Source organism: Rhinatrema bivittatum, chromosome 13, assembly GCF_901001135.1.
Source record: "Rhinatrema bivittatum chromosome 13, aRhiBiv1.1, whole genome shotgun sequence".
Taxonomy (NCBI): Eukaryota; Metazoa; Chordata; class Amphibia; order Gymnophiona; family Rhinatrematidae; genus Rhinatrema; species Rhinatrema bivittatum.
The window spans coordinates 20,233,818-20,252,934 of NC_042627.1; the positions used below are offsets into that span (position 1 = coordinate 20,233,818).

General features: G+C 42.3%; 1 protein-coding gene across 12 annotated transcripts in view; it reads right to left on the reverse strand.

Moving 5' to 3' along the window:
- Positions 1 to 19,117, reverse strand: part of NEO1 (neogenin 1) — a 598,116-nt gene that overhangs the window by 318,405 nt on the left and 260,594 nt on the right. For all 12 annotated transcript variants that reach the window (XM_029574457.1, XM_029574458.1, XM_029574456.1 and 9 more), the window contains exon 3: positions 15,337 to 15,612. In XM_029574457.1, coding sequence (XP_029430317.1) covers positions 15,337 to 15,612 — 276 coding nt within the window. The remainder of the gene's footprint in view (positions 1 to 15,336; positions 15,613 to 19,117) is intronic.

Genomic DNA, 19,117 nt, shown 5'->3' on the forward strand with positions numbered 1-19,117 from the left:
TGAGGAGTTGAAATGGGATAGCCTCTGCCATCACCTGGACAAAGCCCACAAAGTAAAGGTCTTCTTGGGGGGGGGGGGGGAACCTACATCTCGTCCAGCGAAGACTGTTCCAAGACATGGTCACCTGATTCATTTGAAGAAGACTCAGAGCTATAGTCTCCCCATGGATCTTATGGGGGCTCCCCTCGCTAAGGCCCTGAGGGCATCGAAGGCCCCGACAGCCCCATGACCCCCAATGGCCCTGAGCCAGAACTGGGAAATCACGGCCGTGGAACTGGCGCCTCCACAGACGTCGTTGGCCGCAATGATTCTTCCTCCTCAGAGGACCCGATGATGGGAATCGCTCCAAAGGAGGGCATCGGTGCCCAGCACTGACACCAGTGGGGAATGCCTGGGACTCCCAGGTTTGATAGAGGCCGAGGCCTCATCTCCACAGGGTTGCTTTGGTGCCAGCACAGCAGACGCTGGTGCCACACCTGACCCAGTGCCATGTAAGGACGGCGACTGAGGAATATACTTGCCATCCTTCCCCGGCACCAAGGAAGGTGAAGATCCCAATGTCTTGGAATGCGAGGACACCAGAGACGGCAGATCTCTGGCCCCGAGAGAGAGAGAGCCCCAGTGGAGGAGTAGAGAGGAACGGCATATCTAGCAGCTCTCCGCAGCCTCCCAGTGTCGACGACCTTGATACCAAAGTAGATGGGTCAGACTTTTTGTGCCCAAAAAGCTTTTCCATCTTATCCAGCCAAGCGCAAAGGCTTTTGGGGGTCATTTGATCGCAGATAGTGCACCCCTGGACGTCATGCAATGCCCCCAGGCAGAGGATACAAACCTCATGCGGATCAGTGATAGACATGGTCCGTGGGCACTGGGGCATTATCGAAAACCGGCAACACCATAAAAAACAGCCAGCGAAAGGTCAATGGCCAGCGGCCATAAAGAAGCAACACACCGGGAATCGACCACACCTAGGGGAACAATTCAACCTACCATGCCGCAGGAAGGACACCAAACAGTGGAAGAGGGACCCAGCGCAGAGACCACTGAAAAAATGACGGAAAGACTTTGAAAAAAAAAACGAATAAAAGAGCAGAGTTCTACTACCACGAGGCAAATACTTCGCAGAAATAAAAGAGACTGAAGAGGGACCCCACGTAGACAGTGACATGCTGGGCCTGCTCAGTGTGCCGGGCTCCATCTGATGTCACCCACATGTGACGACTACCATCCTGCTTGACCTAGGAGAACTCATGTTATCTTAACAGTATAAATTTAATTCCTAGTTAGAGGTCAAGTTCCTGGGGCTAGTGTTAATCTATGGGGCTGAACCTGAATTTATGAACATAAAACATGTAGAGAAACCATCAAAAAGTCTGGTACTTGGGAGATATTCGTCAGAAAACTAAAATGCCCATAAGCCTAAAAATTATACAGGGCACAGAGGCACCACCACCACTCCATTAAAACTTTATGCTCAATACTGATTTACTCAAATACATCCACACATTTTTCTCATCTCCAGAAACCCTCAAACCCTAATTTCTTTACTCCTAACTCATGCAAAAACACTACTGGCACAATGCAAGTATTGAGGTAAGTACATCCAAAATACCTCGACTGATGGTGTGTGCGCATAACAAACCCATTTGAAGACATTACCCTCTACCCATTATTTGCTATCAAAGCAATTTTGACATTTTGACATTTTTCAGGCTTTTGGAAAAACAAGAAAACTAGGTTCAAAAAATCCTTACTCTGTCACAACACCTCACAAACTTAACAGCCTTCCCCTAATTTTAAATACACTCTTCTTCCTATCTTCTCTCACATTGTCATCTAAGATTCCACATCAATACAACTCCCAAAAGAATAAAATAGATTAACCAAACAAAAAAGCAAAGTTGGAAAATAACTTTTAATTTTGAAAAAAGCATTTAAAGTGCAGAATTATTCAAATGTATGCAAAATGAGATACAATATATCCCAGGCTGCTGCAGGAAACCAGAAGTCCTAAGGGTGTAAGGGCTAATGCAAAGTGAGCAATGGAGGCAAGACTGTATTTCTATTTTTCTCCTAGAAAATTATATCAGTCTTTGAAAAGTTTTGTAGAACAGCCCTTATAACTTCAGTAAATATATATAAAATGTTATCTTAATGAAATATCAAATGTGTCCATGCTTTATCAGTTTTCCCCATCACTTCCTGAGGAGAGGGTGTAAATAATTTTTGGGGTGACAGGGGAAAGGGGGGGGATCAGTCCACTGAAATGACGCAATGTAGACAAGCATTTTGGGCTTTTTGTCCTTAGGATAATGAGTGTGCTCTTTCTCCACCCAGTTCCACCCCAGGAATACCCTTTTCTGCTGAGCATTGAGTGGAGAGGATCACCTTGCTGGGGGCTGAAAGGAATCAGTAAGTTTTGCTTGAAACATTATTTTTAAAGTATTGGGGAGAAGTAAACTATTGGGATATATTATTTAGTGTGTTTGTGCTTTTAATAGTCAGTAAGGCAGCTAATAAGCAGACGTTAGTGTGTGTGTGTGTATATATATATATATTAAAAAAAAAAAAAAAAAAAAGGTAGCCAGAAGCAGGAAATAAACTAGGAGGAGTGTATACCTAAGTAAAAAGGTTGAAAAATTCAGTTACTCACCTTGGAAAGAAGTTAAGGTAGTGTGATTTGGTACCAACATTTGTTAAGCAAGACAGCAATGAGTCACTCAGGCTGACTAACTGAGGTGTTAAGGTTGTGTGGTTGATTTGATTAGGTGCCATCATTTGTTAATCAGAAGAGCAGTCAGTCACTCAGGACAACTAACTGTAGTGTAAATCTCCAAAGGGATTGTTTTGCACTAATTTACCTTACAAGCACAATATATATATATTGCAAGGGAAGAACTTAGTAACCCACAATCCAGTGGGAGCACTGAGAGGAGAGGATCACTTTGCTGGTGGCTGAAGGGAATCAATAAGTTGGTTTTTTTTTAAAGTACTGGGGAGAAGTGTTTATGTGTTTGTGCTTTTAATAGTCAGTAAGGCAGCAAATAAGCAGAAGTTAGTGTGTTTATATGACAGTTTTATGGTGCAATTGGTTCAGGAACAGATGAGAGAGGGAGCAATTTTAGATTTAATTCACAGTGGAGCACAGGATTTGGTGAGAGAGGTAATGGTGGTGGGGCCGCTTGGCAATAGTGATCATAATATGATCAAATCTAAATTAATGACCGGAAGGGGGACAGTAAGCAAATCCATGGCTCTAGTGCCAAGCTTTCAAAAGGGAAACTTTGATAAAATGAGAAAAATAGAAAAAAACCTGAAAGAAGCAGCTACAAAGGTAAAAAGTGTGCAAGAGGCATGGACATTGTTAAAAAATACCATCCTAGAAGCACAGTCCAGATGTATTCCACATATTAAGAAGGAAGGCAAAACAATTACCGGCATGGTTAAAACATGAGGTGAAAGAGGCTATTTTAGCCAAAAGATCTTCATTCAAAAATTGGAAGAAGGATCCAACAGAAGAAAATAGGATAAAGCATAAGCGTTGGCAAGTTAAATGTAAGACATTGATAAGACATGCTAAGAGAGAATTTGAAAAGAAGTTGGCCATAGAGGCAAAAACTTACAGTAAAAACATTTTTAAATATATCCAAAGCAGAAAGCCTGCGAGGGAGTCAGTTGGACAGTTAGATGATCGAGGGGTTAAAGGGGCACTTAGAGAAGATAAGGCCATCGCGGAAAGATTAAACGATTTCTTTGCTTCGGTGTTTACTGAAGAGGATGTTGGGGAGATACGCATTCCGGACAAGCTTTTCATGGGTTCAGATGGACAACCAAATCACGATGAACCTAGAAGATGTGGTAGGCCTGATTGATAAACTGAAGAGTAGTAAATCACCTGGCCCGGATGATATACACCCCAGGGTTCTGAAGGAATTCAAAAATGAAATTTCAGATCTATTAGTAAAAATTTGTAAACTATCATTAAAATCATCCATTGTACCTGAAGACTGGAGGGCGGCTAATGTAACCTCAATATTTAAAAAGGGCTCCGGGGCGATCTGGGAAACTACAAACCAGTTAGCTTGACTTCAGTGCCAGGAAAAATAGTGGAAAGTGTTCTAAATATTAAAATCACAGAACAAATAGAAAGACATGGTTTAACGGAACAAATTCAGCATGGCTTTACCCAAGGCAAGTCTTGCCTCACAAATATGCTTCACATTTTTGAAGGGGTTAATAAACATGGGGTTAATAAATATGTAGTTAAAGTGAACCGGTAGATGGTATTTGGATTTTCAGAAGGCATTTGACAAAGCTCCTCATGAGAGGCTTCTAGGAAAAGTAAAAAGTCATGGGATAGATGGCAATGTCCTTTCATGGATTACAAACTGGTTAAAAGCAGGAAACAGAGAGTAGGATTAAATGGACAATTTTCTCAGTGGAGGAAAGTGGGCAGTGGAGTGCCTCAGGGATCTGTCCTGGGATCCATGCTTTTCAATATATTTATAAATGATCTGGAAAGGAATATGACGAATGAGGGAATCAAATTTGCAGATGATACAAAATTATTCAGAGTAGTTAAATCACAAGCGGATTGTGATAAATTGCAAGAGGACCTTGTACGATTGGAAAATTGGGCATCCAAATGGCAGATGAAATTTAATGTGGAGAAGTGCAAGGTGATGCATATAGGGAAAAATAACCCATGCTATAGTTACATGGTGTTAGGTTCCATATTAGGAGCTACCACCCAGGAAAGAGATCTAGGCGTCATAGTGGAGATTACATTGAAATCGTCGGTTCAGTATGCTGCAGCAGTCAAAAAAGTAAACAGATCTTGGGAATTATTAGAAAGGGAATGGTGAATAAAATGGAAAATGTCAATGCCTCTGTATTGCGCCATGGTGAGAACTGCACCTTGAATACTGTGTACAATTCTGGTCGCTGCATCTCAAAAAAGATATAGTTGTGATGGAGAAGGTACAGAGAAGGGTGACCAAAATGATAAAGGGGATGGAACAGCTCCCCTATGAGGAAAGACTAAAGTGGTTAGGACTTTTCAGCTTGGAGAAGAGACGGCTGAGGGGAGATATGATATAGGTGTTTAAAATCATGAGGTCTAGAACGGGTAAATGTGAATAGGTTATTTACTCTTTCGGATAGTAGAAGGACTAGGGGGTACTCCATGAAGTTAGCATGTAGCACATTTAAAGCTAATCGGAGAAAGTTATTTTTCAGTCAATGCACAATTAAACTCTATTGCCAGTGGATGTGGTTAGTGCAGTTAATGTAGCTGGGTTTAAAAAAGGTTTGGAAAAGTTCTTAGAGGAGAAGTCCATTTCCTGCTATTAAGTTGACTTAGAAAATAGCTACTGCTATTACTAGCATCAGTAGCATGGGATAGACTTAGTTTTGGGGTACATGCAAGGTTCTTATGGCCTGGATTGGCCACTATTGGAAACAGGATGCTGGGCTTGATGGACCCTTGGTCTGACCCAGTATGGCATGTTCTTTTGTTCTTTTTTTATTTGTAGTTTATTTGCAACTGTTTATTGTTCTTGAAGGCTTGTTTGCTACTTGGTTCTATTCTAGTTTGAGATCCTGAATTGACTTCTCTCTTAGGTATGTAGACTCCATTAGTGCTCAATTCCAGAAAAAGGAGAACATATCAAAATTCAAAAATGTTTTTTTGTTTCAAAACCAGACAGCTATATCTTTCAAGTATATCATTTCTGGAACTCCCATTTCGCAGGGTCGATTCACTAACATCTTTAACTGAAGACTTTTGGACACAAGATAAACAATGTTATAGGCATACTCTACCCATGATTTATGATCACTAATATCTCCTTTAGCTCAGAAGGCACTTAAGAGCTACTGAAAGTAAAATTACTGTAGCCAAACTCCTTGAAATACTAGAATTTATTTTCTGTGTAGAGTAAATAGAAAGGGTTTTCAACTCCAACCCTAATACAAGAAAAGAGCAGATAATTTTTCTTTTTATAATTTAAAGTTTTTATTGATTTTTCCAATAATAAAAATTCACACAGAAAGAACAAAAATCAATTACATATTTTTACATTATCAACCTCCTGTTATCACATCCCCCTCTAAGCATCCACATTTTTCCATCCTCCCATTCCCCAGCAATATGCAGACAATAAATAAGTCAACATTGATTTTTTTGTACCCAACATAATGCTGCCAAATTTTCATAAATTTATGTCAAGTATCTTGTCTTATTGCTACTAATTTCTTCTTATAATACATGAGAAGCTTCTGTTCAACTTTTGTCACTGAAGGACATTCCTTTCTCTTCCAGTAAGATGCAATAGCAATCCCATAATCTGTACAACTTTAGGTACATCCATTACGGGTAAATTTAATAAGAAAAAATCTAGTATCCTTGGGTATAATGCACGCAAATAAATCTTGAAGAAACTGAAGAATCATATCCCAAACTTTACTAATATTACTGCACTCCCACCATAAATGATACACAGTTCCAAGTTCACTACATCTTCTCTAGCAATTAAGTAAGGAATCAGGATATATCTTATGTAATTTTTCTGATATAAGATACCATCTGTATAAAAGCTAATATCCATTTTCTATTTAAAAAAAAAAGGAAATAGAGCTGCGGCCTATTGCAATAAAACAAAGATCCCAATCAATATCCTCAAAGTGATATTTAAGTCTTTTTCCAAATCCATCAAGAGTTTGGGTACATTCTCCAGTTCACCCAATAACTGACAGTATAATTTAGAAATCACTTTCTTCTGCCAATTGGAATTAGCACACATACCTTCAAACAATGTTAAACTACAAGATAAATCATTTTTAATATAATGATAGTATATAATGAGATATTTGTAAGTACAACAAAAAATCATTTGAAGATAAATTAAACTTCATACACAGATCTGTGAATTTAAATCCCTCTATTATCTGCCCATAGTTGACCAAGATTTAGTAAACCTATCTTTTTCCATCCCCGGAAAACCTTAGAATGATAACCTGAGGAAAAATCTCTTTTGTGTCCAATAGGTACATTCAGCCAAGTTTTCAAAGGCCCGCACGTGTAAAAACCGGGGTTTACAAGCTGCGCGCATTTTCAAACTGGCCCAGGCAGGTGCGTAAACCTCGGTATGCACACAAGTGCTGGGCCTCTTCAAAGGGGCATGCTGGGGGTGGGGTCTGGGTGGGAGGGGTGAGCCAGGACAGCGCCATTGTACGCTGTCCCGGCCAGCACGCATAAGTTGCTTCTGCTCCCGACGAGCAGCAAGTAAAAAAAAAAAAAAAAATTCGGGGTACCTAGGTAGGCATTAGGAGTTAGGGTGGAAAGTGAAAAGAGAAGGAAGATTAGGTAGGGGGGTAGGAAAGTTCCCTCCCAGTCCACTCCTTAATTGGAGGGAACTGGGGAAGCCCAATTGCGTCGCCGTGCATACTAATACAAAATTTGGCCTCCCTGCATGCCGCCCGCAAATGCACGTGCAGATGATAAAATCCGTGCATCCATGTGTGCGCACTGGGAACAGTCTACCCCATTATAGGTTAAATTTTTCTGCCCCAAAGATTTTTTCCATATGTAGCAGCAGATAAGTTTCTGAAGTTGTGATGACTGTTTTTAGAGTTATTCATACAATACTAGATGGATATTTTGTGGCACTTCCAATGTTTTCTTTTTCGATTCTGGTTGATCTGATCCCTTTTTCTTCTTCAAAGATGACCTTTCAACTTAGGTCATCTTCAAAGATGAGGTCATCTTCAAAGATGACCTTTCAACTTAGCTCTGGGCAACATTCTGCCACATGCAGTTCAAACTTCCATATTGTGGTCTTGGCTCAGGCACCACATACATAGCTGATATGGATCAGAATTTGCCATTTTGTGCCTGTACCTCTTACAAAATTTAAATGGGGGTCTTACCAGATTTTTTTTAACTTTTTTGTAGACATCTTCAATCCAAAGGAAAAGTGAAACAAAACATATATTTTTTAAAGGGCTTACACAAAATATACAAAAAAGAATGCAAACTGAAGTAAATAAAATAAGAAAATTGGTTCTTACCTGCTAATTTTCTGTCCTATAGTACCAATGATCAGTCCAGAGAAGTAGGTTGTGTATCCCTACCAGCAGGTGGAGTCAGAGAACAATTAGAACTTTGGGCACTAATACATAACGAGAGTGCCACCTGCAGTCCCTCAGTATTGACCTGTACCCAAGCCAAACAACCAATACTAACGGGTGAAGGGGCGACCAAAAACCACTGTCCCCCACTTTGCCCCAAGGAAACAACATAAGTAAATAAACCGTTAGAAAAAAAAACTGCTCCAACAATTGTAATCTGGAAAAAAGGAGCTCTATGAAAAAACTAGGCAAACTGTAGCCAACACAGTCTTTCGGTAACTGAAGTAAGGGGTGGGCCTCTGGACTGATCCTTGGTACTATAGGAACGAAAATTAGCAGGTAAGAACCAATTTTCTTTTCCCTATACGTACAAGGATCAGACCAGAGAAGTGGGATGTACCCAAGTCACCCTACACTGGGCGGGAACCTGAAAGACCCTCGCGTAGAACGCTTGCACCGAAGGACGCCTCAGAGGCTATAACATCCAAGCGATAATGCTTAGTAAATGTGTGCAAAGAGGACCACACCGCCGCCTGGAAGATCTCCTGACACTCCGCCCAGGAAGTAGCCTGAGCCCTGGTGGAATGAGCTCGGAGACCCAAAGGCACTTGGCGGCCGCGGACCAAGTATGCTGAAGTAATAATCTCTTTAATACATTGAGAAATGGTCGCTTTAGACCCCTTATCCCCTTTCTTTGCACCCACGAAAAGAATGAATAATTGGAGCATCTGAAGTCATTGGTAACCTTTAGATAACGCAATAAGACCTGATGCACATCCAAAAGAAGAAGATCCTTGTCCTGAAGCGACCCCCTGGAACCCTGCGGGAACCCTGGAAGCTCCACTGTCTGATTAACATGAAAGGCCAAAACCACCTTAGGAACAAAGGAAGGAACCGTGCATAACTTCACCCTATCGTCGTGAATCCACAAAAAAACGGTCACGGCACGATAGGACCTACAATTCAGAAATCCGACGCTCCAAGCAAATGGCCACCAAGAACACAGTCTTCAAGGTTAGATCTTTCAGGGAAGCGGTGCGTAGAGGTTCGAAAGGAGTGCCACAGAGCACACGCAATACAAGATTTAAACTCCAATCTGGACACACCGCACGGACGGGAGGTCATAAATGTTTGACCCCCTTGAGAAATCGAACAATGTCAGGGTGTGCTGCAAGCGAACTTTCCCCGCAAGGCTCCCAGGGCTGCTACCTGGACCCAAAGAGAATTGAACACCAAACCCTTCTTGAACCCCTGTTGCAGAAAATCCAGTACCAGAGAAACCTCGACCATTAAAGGATCGCAAGAGTGCTTATGACACCAGGTCTCAAAGAGCCTCCATACCCTCACATAGGCCAGAGAAGTGGACGGACGTCTTGCCTGCAATAGAGTGGAAATAACTTGTTCAGAATAACCACTCAATCGTAAATGTCGCCTCTCAAAAGCCAAGCCACGAGAGAGAAGCAATCCTTCTGATCCGAAAAAATGGGATCTTGACGAAGCAGATGCAGTAGATGAACCAGCTGCAAAGGACCCTCTAAGGTCAAGCGAATCAGATCCGCGAACCATGGGCGGCGTGGCCACTCTGGAGCCACCAGCACCACCCTGCCGGGGTGAAGTTCTATGCAACGGAGAAGCCGACCGATGAGAGGCCAGGGGGGGAGGCATACAACAGAATCCCCATTGGCCAGGGGCACACCAGGGTGTCGAGACCGACTGAGCCTTATTCTTTTCGACGGCTAAAGAAGCGTTCTGTCTTCGCATTCTCCCACGTTGCCATCAGATCCAACTGTGGGACCCTCCATCTGGCACAAATGCGGTTCCATGCTTCAGGAGGCAGTTCCCACTCTCCCAGGTCAGTTGTTGCCTGCTGAGAAAATCCACCTGCACGTTGTCCACGCCTGCAACATGCGACGCAGCAATTTCCCTGAGATGACGCTCCGCCCAAGCAAACAAAAGACATGCTCCGAGCGCCACTGCGGGACTTCTTGTCCCGCCCTGTCGGTTGATGTAGGCCACAGTCATCGCATTGTCTGAGAACACTCGAACCATGCGTCCCTGAATCCAGGGTAGAAACCCTTGTAGGGCAAGACGTATCACTCTTGTCTCGAGACGATTGATGGACCTGAGCCCTCTGTTGGAGACCAAAGCCTTTGGGCAGATCCGGTGTCGCACACCGCTCCCCAACCTAACAGACTCGCATTGGTGGAGACTATCAGCCAATTCGGTGGGTTCAAATCCACCCCCTTCTCCAGATTGTCGCGCGAAAGCCACCATGACAGACTGGCTTTGGACTCTGGAAGCAGAGACATGGGTAGGTGGAACTGCTCCGACACTGGAATCAACTGTGAAAACAGCGCACGCTGTAGTGGACGTAAGTGGGCGAATGTCCACGGAACCAAGTCTAAGGTGGATGCCATGTATCCCAATCCCAGAACTTGCAGATGTTGTCACACAGTGGGTGTTTGTCTGAGAAAAAGTGCTTGTATCTGGCTCTGCGACCTGGCTACCCAGTCTGATGCCAGAAAGACTCTGCCTCGCAAGGTATCGAAACGGGCTCCCAAATAGGTCAGCTCTTGGGTGGGTTCAAGGTGACTCTTCTGAAGATTGATGACCCATCCAACTGATCTCAAAGTGAACATCACCATGCGAACCGATCTTTTGCAGTCCTCCCTGGTCTTGGCGCGAATCAGCCAGGCGTCCAGGTATGGATGGACCAGGATCCCCTGCTTGAGAAGGAAGGCTGCTACCACCACCATGACTTTGGTGAAAGTTCGAGGAGCCGTCGCCAGACCAAATGGAAGGGCCTGAAACTGGAAGTGTTGTCCCAAGACCTTGAAGCGTAGAAACCGTTTCGGAATATGCAGATAAGCCTCCATAAGATCCAGGGACGCAAGGAACTCCCCCGTCCGAACAGCAGCCAGTACCGTCCGCAGGGTTTCCATGCGAAAACGAGAGATTCGGAGACAACGGTTCACCTTCCGTAGGTCTATGATGGGACGAAATGTGCCCTCCTTTTTGGGAACCACAAAGTAAACTGAGTAACGCCCCCGATCCTCTTCTGCCTCTGGAACCGGAACAATGGCCTGTAGCTAGATCAGGCGCTGCAGGGTCTCCCGTACCCCTGCCTGCAAGGCTGGCTGTCCCAACCAGACTCCTTACCTCAGCTCGAAACCACAGAGGAAGTCTCACTCAGTTTTACTTTTTTTTTTTTTTTTTAAACTTTTCTGAGTCCTGTAGAGCAGAGAAGGTCGAAGGAGCAGCTTTGGGGGAGAGGCCACGGAGTTGAGTAACCAGGAGTCCCCGGTCTTCACACTCCGAGTTGTGACGGACGAAAACCAGTCGGAGGTAACCAACCCCCCGGACGTCCGGCTTCGACTGAAGGATGGCCCACGAAGGTGCCTAACACCTCAGGAAGCAATCCTGAAGAAAAAAAACCCGGAGAAAAAAATCTAACTAAACTGAAAAATTAACTAAGACTGCAGGTGCCTGTCTTCCAGCTGCTGGAGTCAGAGAAATACTGAGGGACTGCAGGTGGCCCTCTCATTATGTAGCAGTGCCCAAAGTTCTAATTGTTCTCTGACTCCACCTGCTGATAGGGATACACAACCCACTTCTCTGGACTGATCCTTGTACATATAGGGAAAAATAATTTCTGTAACTTGAAAACAAACAAGAAAAATGTAACAGCTAAAGAGAACATTTGACTGAAAGTTTGCATGGCGGTGGCAGCATGGGAAATTCCTATGCATGTTCAGAAAGATTTTTTTCTCTTTCTGGGCTCAGAGAGCACATACCAAAATTGGTGTGCTGTGCAGTGACATCACCCAATGTGTGGTTGTATTCATCCTGCTTGTCCACAGAGAAAATTATTTTCTTTTTGGGTAGCACTTAAAAGTGCTTTTGAAGGGCTGCCAAAGCAGCAGTTATAGTATTAAAAAAAAACAACCCAAACTACAACACAAGGCAGAAGGAAAGCTTTAGAGCAGTGGTCCCCAAACCTGTCCTGGAGGGCCACCAGCCAGTTGGGGTTTTGGGATATCCTCAATGAATATGCATGAGAGAAAATTTACATGTTATGGAGGCAGTGCACGCAAATTTTCTCATGCATATTCATTGAGGATATCCCAAAAACCCGACTGGCTGGTGGCCCTCCAGGACAGGTTTGGGGACCACTGCTTTAGAGAATGAAAAATCAGGTGACCAGAGAGTCAGACATCCATGCAGTAGCATGGATAAAATCAGACTGGGCTCATGAGGCAGCATGTGCATGGGAACTCCTGTGTATGCTCAGACAAGTTTTACTGATCTCAGAGAGATGGATATGATTGATGCTGTCGGACAATATTATCCATGTGTCATGACCAATTCAGCCCTGCTGGTCAGCAGAGAAATTTGAATCCCTCCTAAATGTATCCTACTAGTACTTTATTCAAGTACATACAAGAGCTTTTAGACTATCTAAAACCTTAACAGAGTTAGACAGGCTTTTGAAATTACTATAAGAGAATGGAACTTTAGTAGGATCAGTGGCAATGCCATATTTTAATCTGAATTCCTGAATCAGTGTTCAATCTATGTTTTTTTTAAATGACCCTCCCCTTTCCAGATAATCATATTCTCCTACATATCTATTTCCCTATTGCTATTTGCATTTCCTAAAGAAAGGTCTCGAGAGTTTGCAGTAAAAATGCCCAACCCTTTCTGATTCAAGCATGAAGTATTTGAATGCAAGAGGTACTCTCACTTTAAATGGCTCAGGGAATCAGATGGCTTAGCTCAGGAGAATGGTCACAGCGTTGGCGCCTTTCATCTCTAAGCCACTGGATCAAATCTCAGCTCAGATGGCCTATGTGAAATAAGACATCTCAGCTCAGCTGCAGGGCCCATAAACTTAAGCATTTACATTATGGCTGTTGTCAGATTCTTATTAATCGGTGAATTTTGCTGCACACACCTTGTCACTGACTTGTGACTAGGCCACGGTTGGAGACTTTACATACAATGCATGCATTTTGTTTTAAGATAATTATGAATGTATATGAAAGATGCATAAAAAGACAGTAACTAGGACTGAAGACTTGACAATTTGTGCTACTGCTCACAAGTTTCAAACTTGTGTTATGTGTCAAACATATGTGCATGTCTTTTTCTTGGTAACAAAGGAATGACATACTGCAATAGCATACTAGGAGGGCAATTTTCAAAAGCCTGTTTAAACAGTTGACATATGACATGAAAAAAAAAAAGTTAACATTTTCTATTACCTGTCACAGACCTACTAGATTATTCAACACTACCAGGAAGTTTCATCATTAAAATGTTCACATCAAGCTATGTACTTAGTCTATAGCAGCTGAACTGTAACAAGACTAAAATGAACAGCTAAACTAGCTGATCACTTATTTTCCTTCCAAAATGAGTTCAATAAAATGTATACCTCTACTTCCAGGAACCACTGGATCCTGGAACAAGCTATGGTGGTAGCTCAAGCAGACAGTCCAGCTGCCAGAAATGAGCAATTCCAGTGACCAGACTTAACTCCTGGGTTTGTAAAGGCAGTGTTGCACATAAGAGCCTAATTCCCTCAGAATGGAAAACGGATTTTCAGGACTCCTGTCCCTTTAATCAAAAGTGCAGTTAATGACAGAACTCTGCACTGTCCTTTTCATCCATCTGCTTTTCCAAAGTGTTGCCTACAGATCTCTTATCAAATGATCTGCATCTCAAAATGGCAGAAAAACGAGGGGGTGATCCATGCAGTGCCGCCAGCCATGCTCCATGACCTCAAGGGAGTCCCCAAAGACCAAGCCATCTGTCTGCCTGTTGCAGTTCTAACCATGTAATCCTGTAGTGGGGTCCTTTCCTGCTGAAAGACCGATGAAAGAAACTGAAAAGAGGAGATTTGAAGAGAGAAACTACTTATGGCTCATCTCATCTAGTATGCTCTCCAAAACAAAGTAACCAATATCAGTGAAAGCTGAAGAGTATAACAAGCACTATATGCAGCTATACTTGGGATACTGGATTTGATTACTTGGCTTCCCAAACCTGAGCTCAAGACATGTTCCATTTTAGATACAGTAGGTATTTCCCTGACCCAGAGGGACTGCAATCTAATGGCATCATTTACTAATCATTTTTTCCACAGACAGAGAATGGGAGAAAAGACTTAAGGGCCGATACAGTAAAAATTGCGGGAGAGTGGGCGCGCACAGGCCACTCTCCTGTGCATGCGATTCAGTAACTTAATTTATTTAACTTAGGGCCTCTTTTTGGACAGGAGCGGCGGCTGTCAGCGGGTTTGACAGTCAACGCTCAATTTTGCTGGCGTCGGTTCTCAAGCCCACTGACAGCCACGGGTTCGGAAGCTGTACGCTGGCAAAATTGAGCACCCGGTTTTCAACCCGCGAGCCACGGGCCCATTTTAAATTTTTTATTTTTTAACTTTTTAACTTTTGGGACCTCAGACTTAATATCGCCATGATATTAAGTCGGATGGTGCACAGAAAAGCAGTTTTTACTGCTTTTCTGTGCACTTTCCCGGTGCTGGCACAAATTAACGCCTACCTTTGGGTAGGTGCTAATTTCTTAAAGTAAAATGTGCGGCTTGGCTGCACATTTTACTTACTGTAATCGCACGGGAATAACTAATAGGGCCATCAACATGCATTTGCATGTTGCGGGCGCTATTAGTCTCGGGGGGGTTGGACGCGAGTTTGACACGCTATTACTCCTTACTGAATAAGGGGTAAAGCTAGCGCGTCAAAAACGCGCGTCCAAATGCCGGTTAACAGTGCGCTCCACTGGAGCGCACTGTACTGTATCGGCCTGTTAGAAAACCAAGGCCTAGGTTTGTACTTACGGCAATGGAGAGTTAGTGACTCATCCAAGGTCACAAGCGCATCATTGGGAGATGCGGGACTTGAACCCTGGCTTCACTGGTTCTCAGCCCACTGCTCTAAATACTAGGAAATTCCTTAAAAAGGAGTGCTAAGCATATGTTTAAGTCACTAACATCTGAGGAAGGTGGTTTGAAAAAGGAGGAGAGAGAAGACAAAAAAAAAATAAGACTTAAGCAGAGGTCATACATAATTTGTTTACAAACCTATTTCTCAAATTATCCAGAGTATGGAACACAATCTATGTTATATATATACAAAATGTAACACCAAAAATAATTAAATTTGCCAAAAAAAAAAATTCTACCTGGAAGAACTTTAAGCTCTGCTTCATCGCTGTATTTCGGGGTTCCACTATTTTCCACCATGCAGCGATACGTTCCTCCGTCACTCTCTGTAGCATTACTGATAACCAGAGCTCCATTAGGCAGTTTAAGGACTCTTTCATCCAGAAAAAGGGGTTCCCGATCCTGCTCCCACCTCACAAACGACACCAGATCAGCATTGATTTCACAGTTAAGAACCACACTGTCACCTTGGTAAACAGATGCTGGTTCAGGTTGGTTGGCAAACCTTGGAAGACCTGGAAGGGGATGCAAAATAATGATTACTTTATTTTCAACTGACCGAATAAATTTTACAACAAAAAAATAGTAACAGCCACTCTGGTTTATTTTATTGATCAGTATTAGCTTTACTTCTCATTTAAAGAAATATTTTCACTTTTTTTTTAAATGTAAGAAACATTTAAAAGCCTTAAATTTAGTATTCTAGAACCCCTAGTTGAAGATCAGCAGAGTCAACCACTGAGACAGATACCAGATGGGGCAGTCAGAGACAGGTTATGACTAGCCAATCAGAACTTCAAATTAAGAACAAACATTTTCTACACATCAGTATTCTGCACGGATTCTCAATCCAGCCTGCAGGACGCACCTAGGCAGTCAGGTTTTCAGGATATCCACAATGAATATGCATGAAATAGATTTGTATACAATGAAGGAATAGCATGAAAATATAACTCATGCATATTCATTGTGGATATCCTAAAAAACTTGACTGTCTAGGTGTGTCTACAAGATTGGGTTAAGAACCCTGGATACAGTTCATTGTAACAGCTTATAAATTTTAGGAAGTGTCATGAGGACCAGCTGAAAGTGAACATTCGCAAGGAGAGAGAAAGTCAGGAAAAAGGCAAAATGAGGCATGGAGGGGGAGTCGAAGATAAGGAAGGAGCTACGAATAAAAAAATGCAAAGGATCCTTTTAGGGATTCCTCTTAAGTCTGGCACAGTGTCAGTATTTTCTCCCGTGACCTGAAATGTGTAAAGAAAGAAGTCATCACAGGGAGGAGATCTTTCAATCTGTAACCCAGGGGTAGGCAACTCCAATCAAGGAGTGCCACAGACAGATCTGGTTTTCAGGATATCCACAATAAATAGGCATGAGGTGTATTTGCATGTACTGCCGCCACTGTATGCAAATGTAGCTCATGCCTATTCATTGTGGGTGTTTTGAAAAACATACCGGTACCTGTTTGTGGCACTCCAGTACCGAACTGCCTACCTTGGTGTAGCCATTGCCATATTTAATTTCCTCCATACCTATTTTCTGTGTAAGGATTTTGCTATGGCTCGAGACTAGAGGTTTTCATACCATAGAGGAAAGTTTACCCCTCTACTTTTCCGTCACAGCTGGCTTAGAGCAACTTCAATAAAATGATCAGATTCTGTTGACAGAAGCAAGGAGTAGAAGCATCACATTTCCTGAGATGTGAGGACAATTTTGAATTCTGACCTATATAATGTGATAATCGGGGATTGTTGTAGAGTATAGGTATAGCTTTGCACTCTGTATGTCTAATAGCACTATATAAGTAATAGCTTTCTGAAAGATTTGCAGAATCTGAATAAATCATGCAGAAGACTGGTAAAGCCACTGCAGAAATAGAGTCTGCCTAGAAGACAGCCCATGAGATATATATTATGAGAATGCAAAAAACAGCAGAGACTATAAACCTGCAGCAGATGAAAAATTCAGAGCAAGTCATCATTCTGGAGAGAAAGCTTTAGAGATGGTGACCATAATGGACATACCTGGTTGTAGAAGTATATGGTATATTTCAGCAGAAACTGTTTAGCTGTTTTTAAACAGTGGATAAAAACTTTGGAGTCCATTTTCAGCCACTGTGCGGCTCAGCTAGCCAGCCAGATAAACATTCAGCTAACTAGCAGGGTATATTCAATGGTGCGATCGTGCCACTGAATATACCCAGCTAGTTATGTCTAAAAGAAATTCATGTATAAAAGAAATTCAAGGGAATGCTTCTATAAATTATAAGTCTTGAAAAGGATAAGACCCTCTACTGCACTTTCATGACTTCCGCACTGTTCTACAAGCTACCCTTTTCTCAAAAACAGACTACTGCAACTCACTTCTACTTGGCCTCCCTTCAACCTCAACCAAACCTTTGTAGATGCTCCAGAACGCAGCTGCAAGGATACTAACCAATTCCAGTCGAAGAGAACATATCATGCCCATTCTCAAGAATTTACATTGGCTTCCCATAAATTACAGAATCCTTTATAAGTCCCTGACCATCATCCACAAGACCGTCCACAATCAGTCCTCACTCCAGCTAAAAATCCCGCTCCACCTACACTCCTCCATGAGACCCACCAGAGAAGCCTATAAAGGTACCCTACAAGTCCCCTCCACCAAGTCCACGCTGCACCCCTCCATCATGAAACGCGCCTTCTCCACCGCTGGTCCTTCTCATTGGAACACTCTACCCACAGAATTACGTCAGGAACAATGCCTGTTAACATTCAGGAAGAACTTAAAAACTTGGCTCTTCAAACAAGCCTTTCCTTAATCTGAGGCGGCATTAAAACCGTCTTTCGTTTCTGTCATCTGTCCAGTAACATACCGTCATCAAGTTATTTATATATCGCTTTTACGATTCATATTCACTGTAATTTAAGCTCTGATTAGGCTATTTATATACTGCTATTACATTCCAACTTTCAAATTCAATGGATTTAACTTCAATGGAACTTTCAAATCTAATGGAATCTAACTTCAAATTCCATCACTCTAGATTTACTTAAGTTATTTATCGTTCACTCCACCAATTCCTGTAAATTATCCATCATGCTTACCTTGTTTATCTTCATTACTCTTGTTATTTGTAATTTTCCCTGGTTAAGTTTGCTGTAAACCGGCATGATAAGACTGTGGTCTTGAACGTCGGTATATTAAAAAAGTATAAATAAATAAAATAAATAAAAGGCTAAATTTATAACAGCTCTACAAGCCCGACCAGAGTTAGCCACATAGATTAAGTGGCTAACTTCAAATATCGGAGCTAGCTGCATAATTTATGCGGCTAACTCTGCCCCGCCCAGAAATATCCCTGACTTATGCGGTTAGAATTTAGCAGAATTCGGCAATGAATATCGCCAGGTAGCCATTTAGACGGATAACTTTTCAGTTATCCGTCTAAATGGCTTTTGAATATCAACTTCTTTAGACACACTGGAAAAGGTCACTGCAAATTTGAGGATTATTTCAACCTGTGGAATTGCAGAATTTCCATGGTCTCTCCTTGGAAAGTCATTTATTGTATTACCATGGGGACATTAGGTTACATGGTTTTGCCATTTCTCACAAAGATTTTTTTCTGGATTATAATGCCTCTCCTAACCATTACTACTACTAATCACTTCTATATGGCTACTCAATGAACACAGCATTGTACAAAAACAACAAGAGACAGACACTGCTCAGTATTTTGCTCTGCCACTAGATAGTAGCAGAGATGAAAATGTTTTTTGTAGCAGTTTTCTTTGTACTTCATGCCAGTACACTGAAACAGAATTGCACGGTAAGTATGATGCTGGTGCAAGAGGTTTGTTTTGACAAAAATATTTAGGTTGGTAATTGCTTAATGACTTAAGAAAGGAAAGTAAAAGAGAGGAGGAGGGGAATAAAAGATCCTGAAGCAGACATGCACCTACATTATTTTTGACCCTTGAGTTTTTATGTCAATGGGATATTTCCCAAGTTATAAAGGTTCCAAAGTAAGCC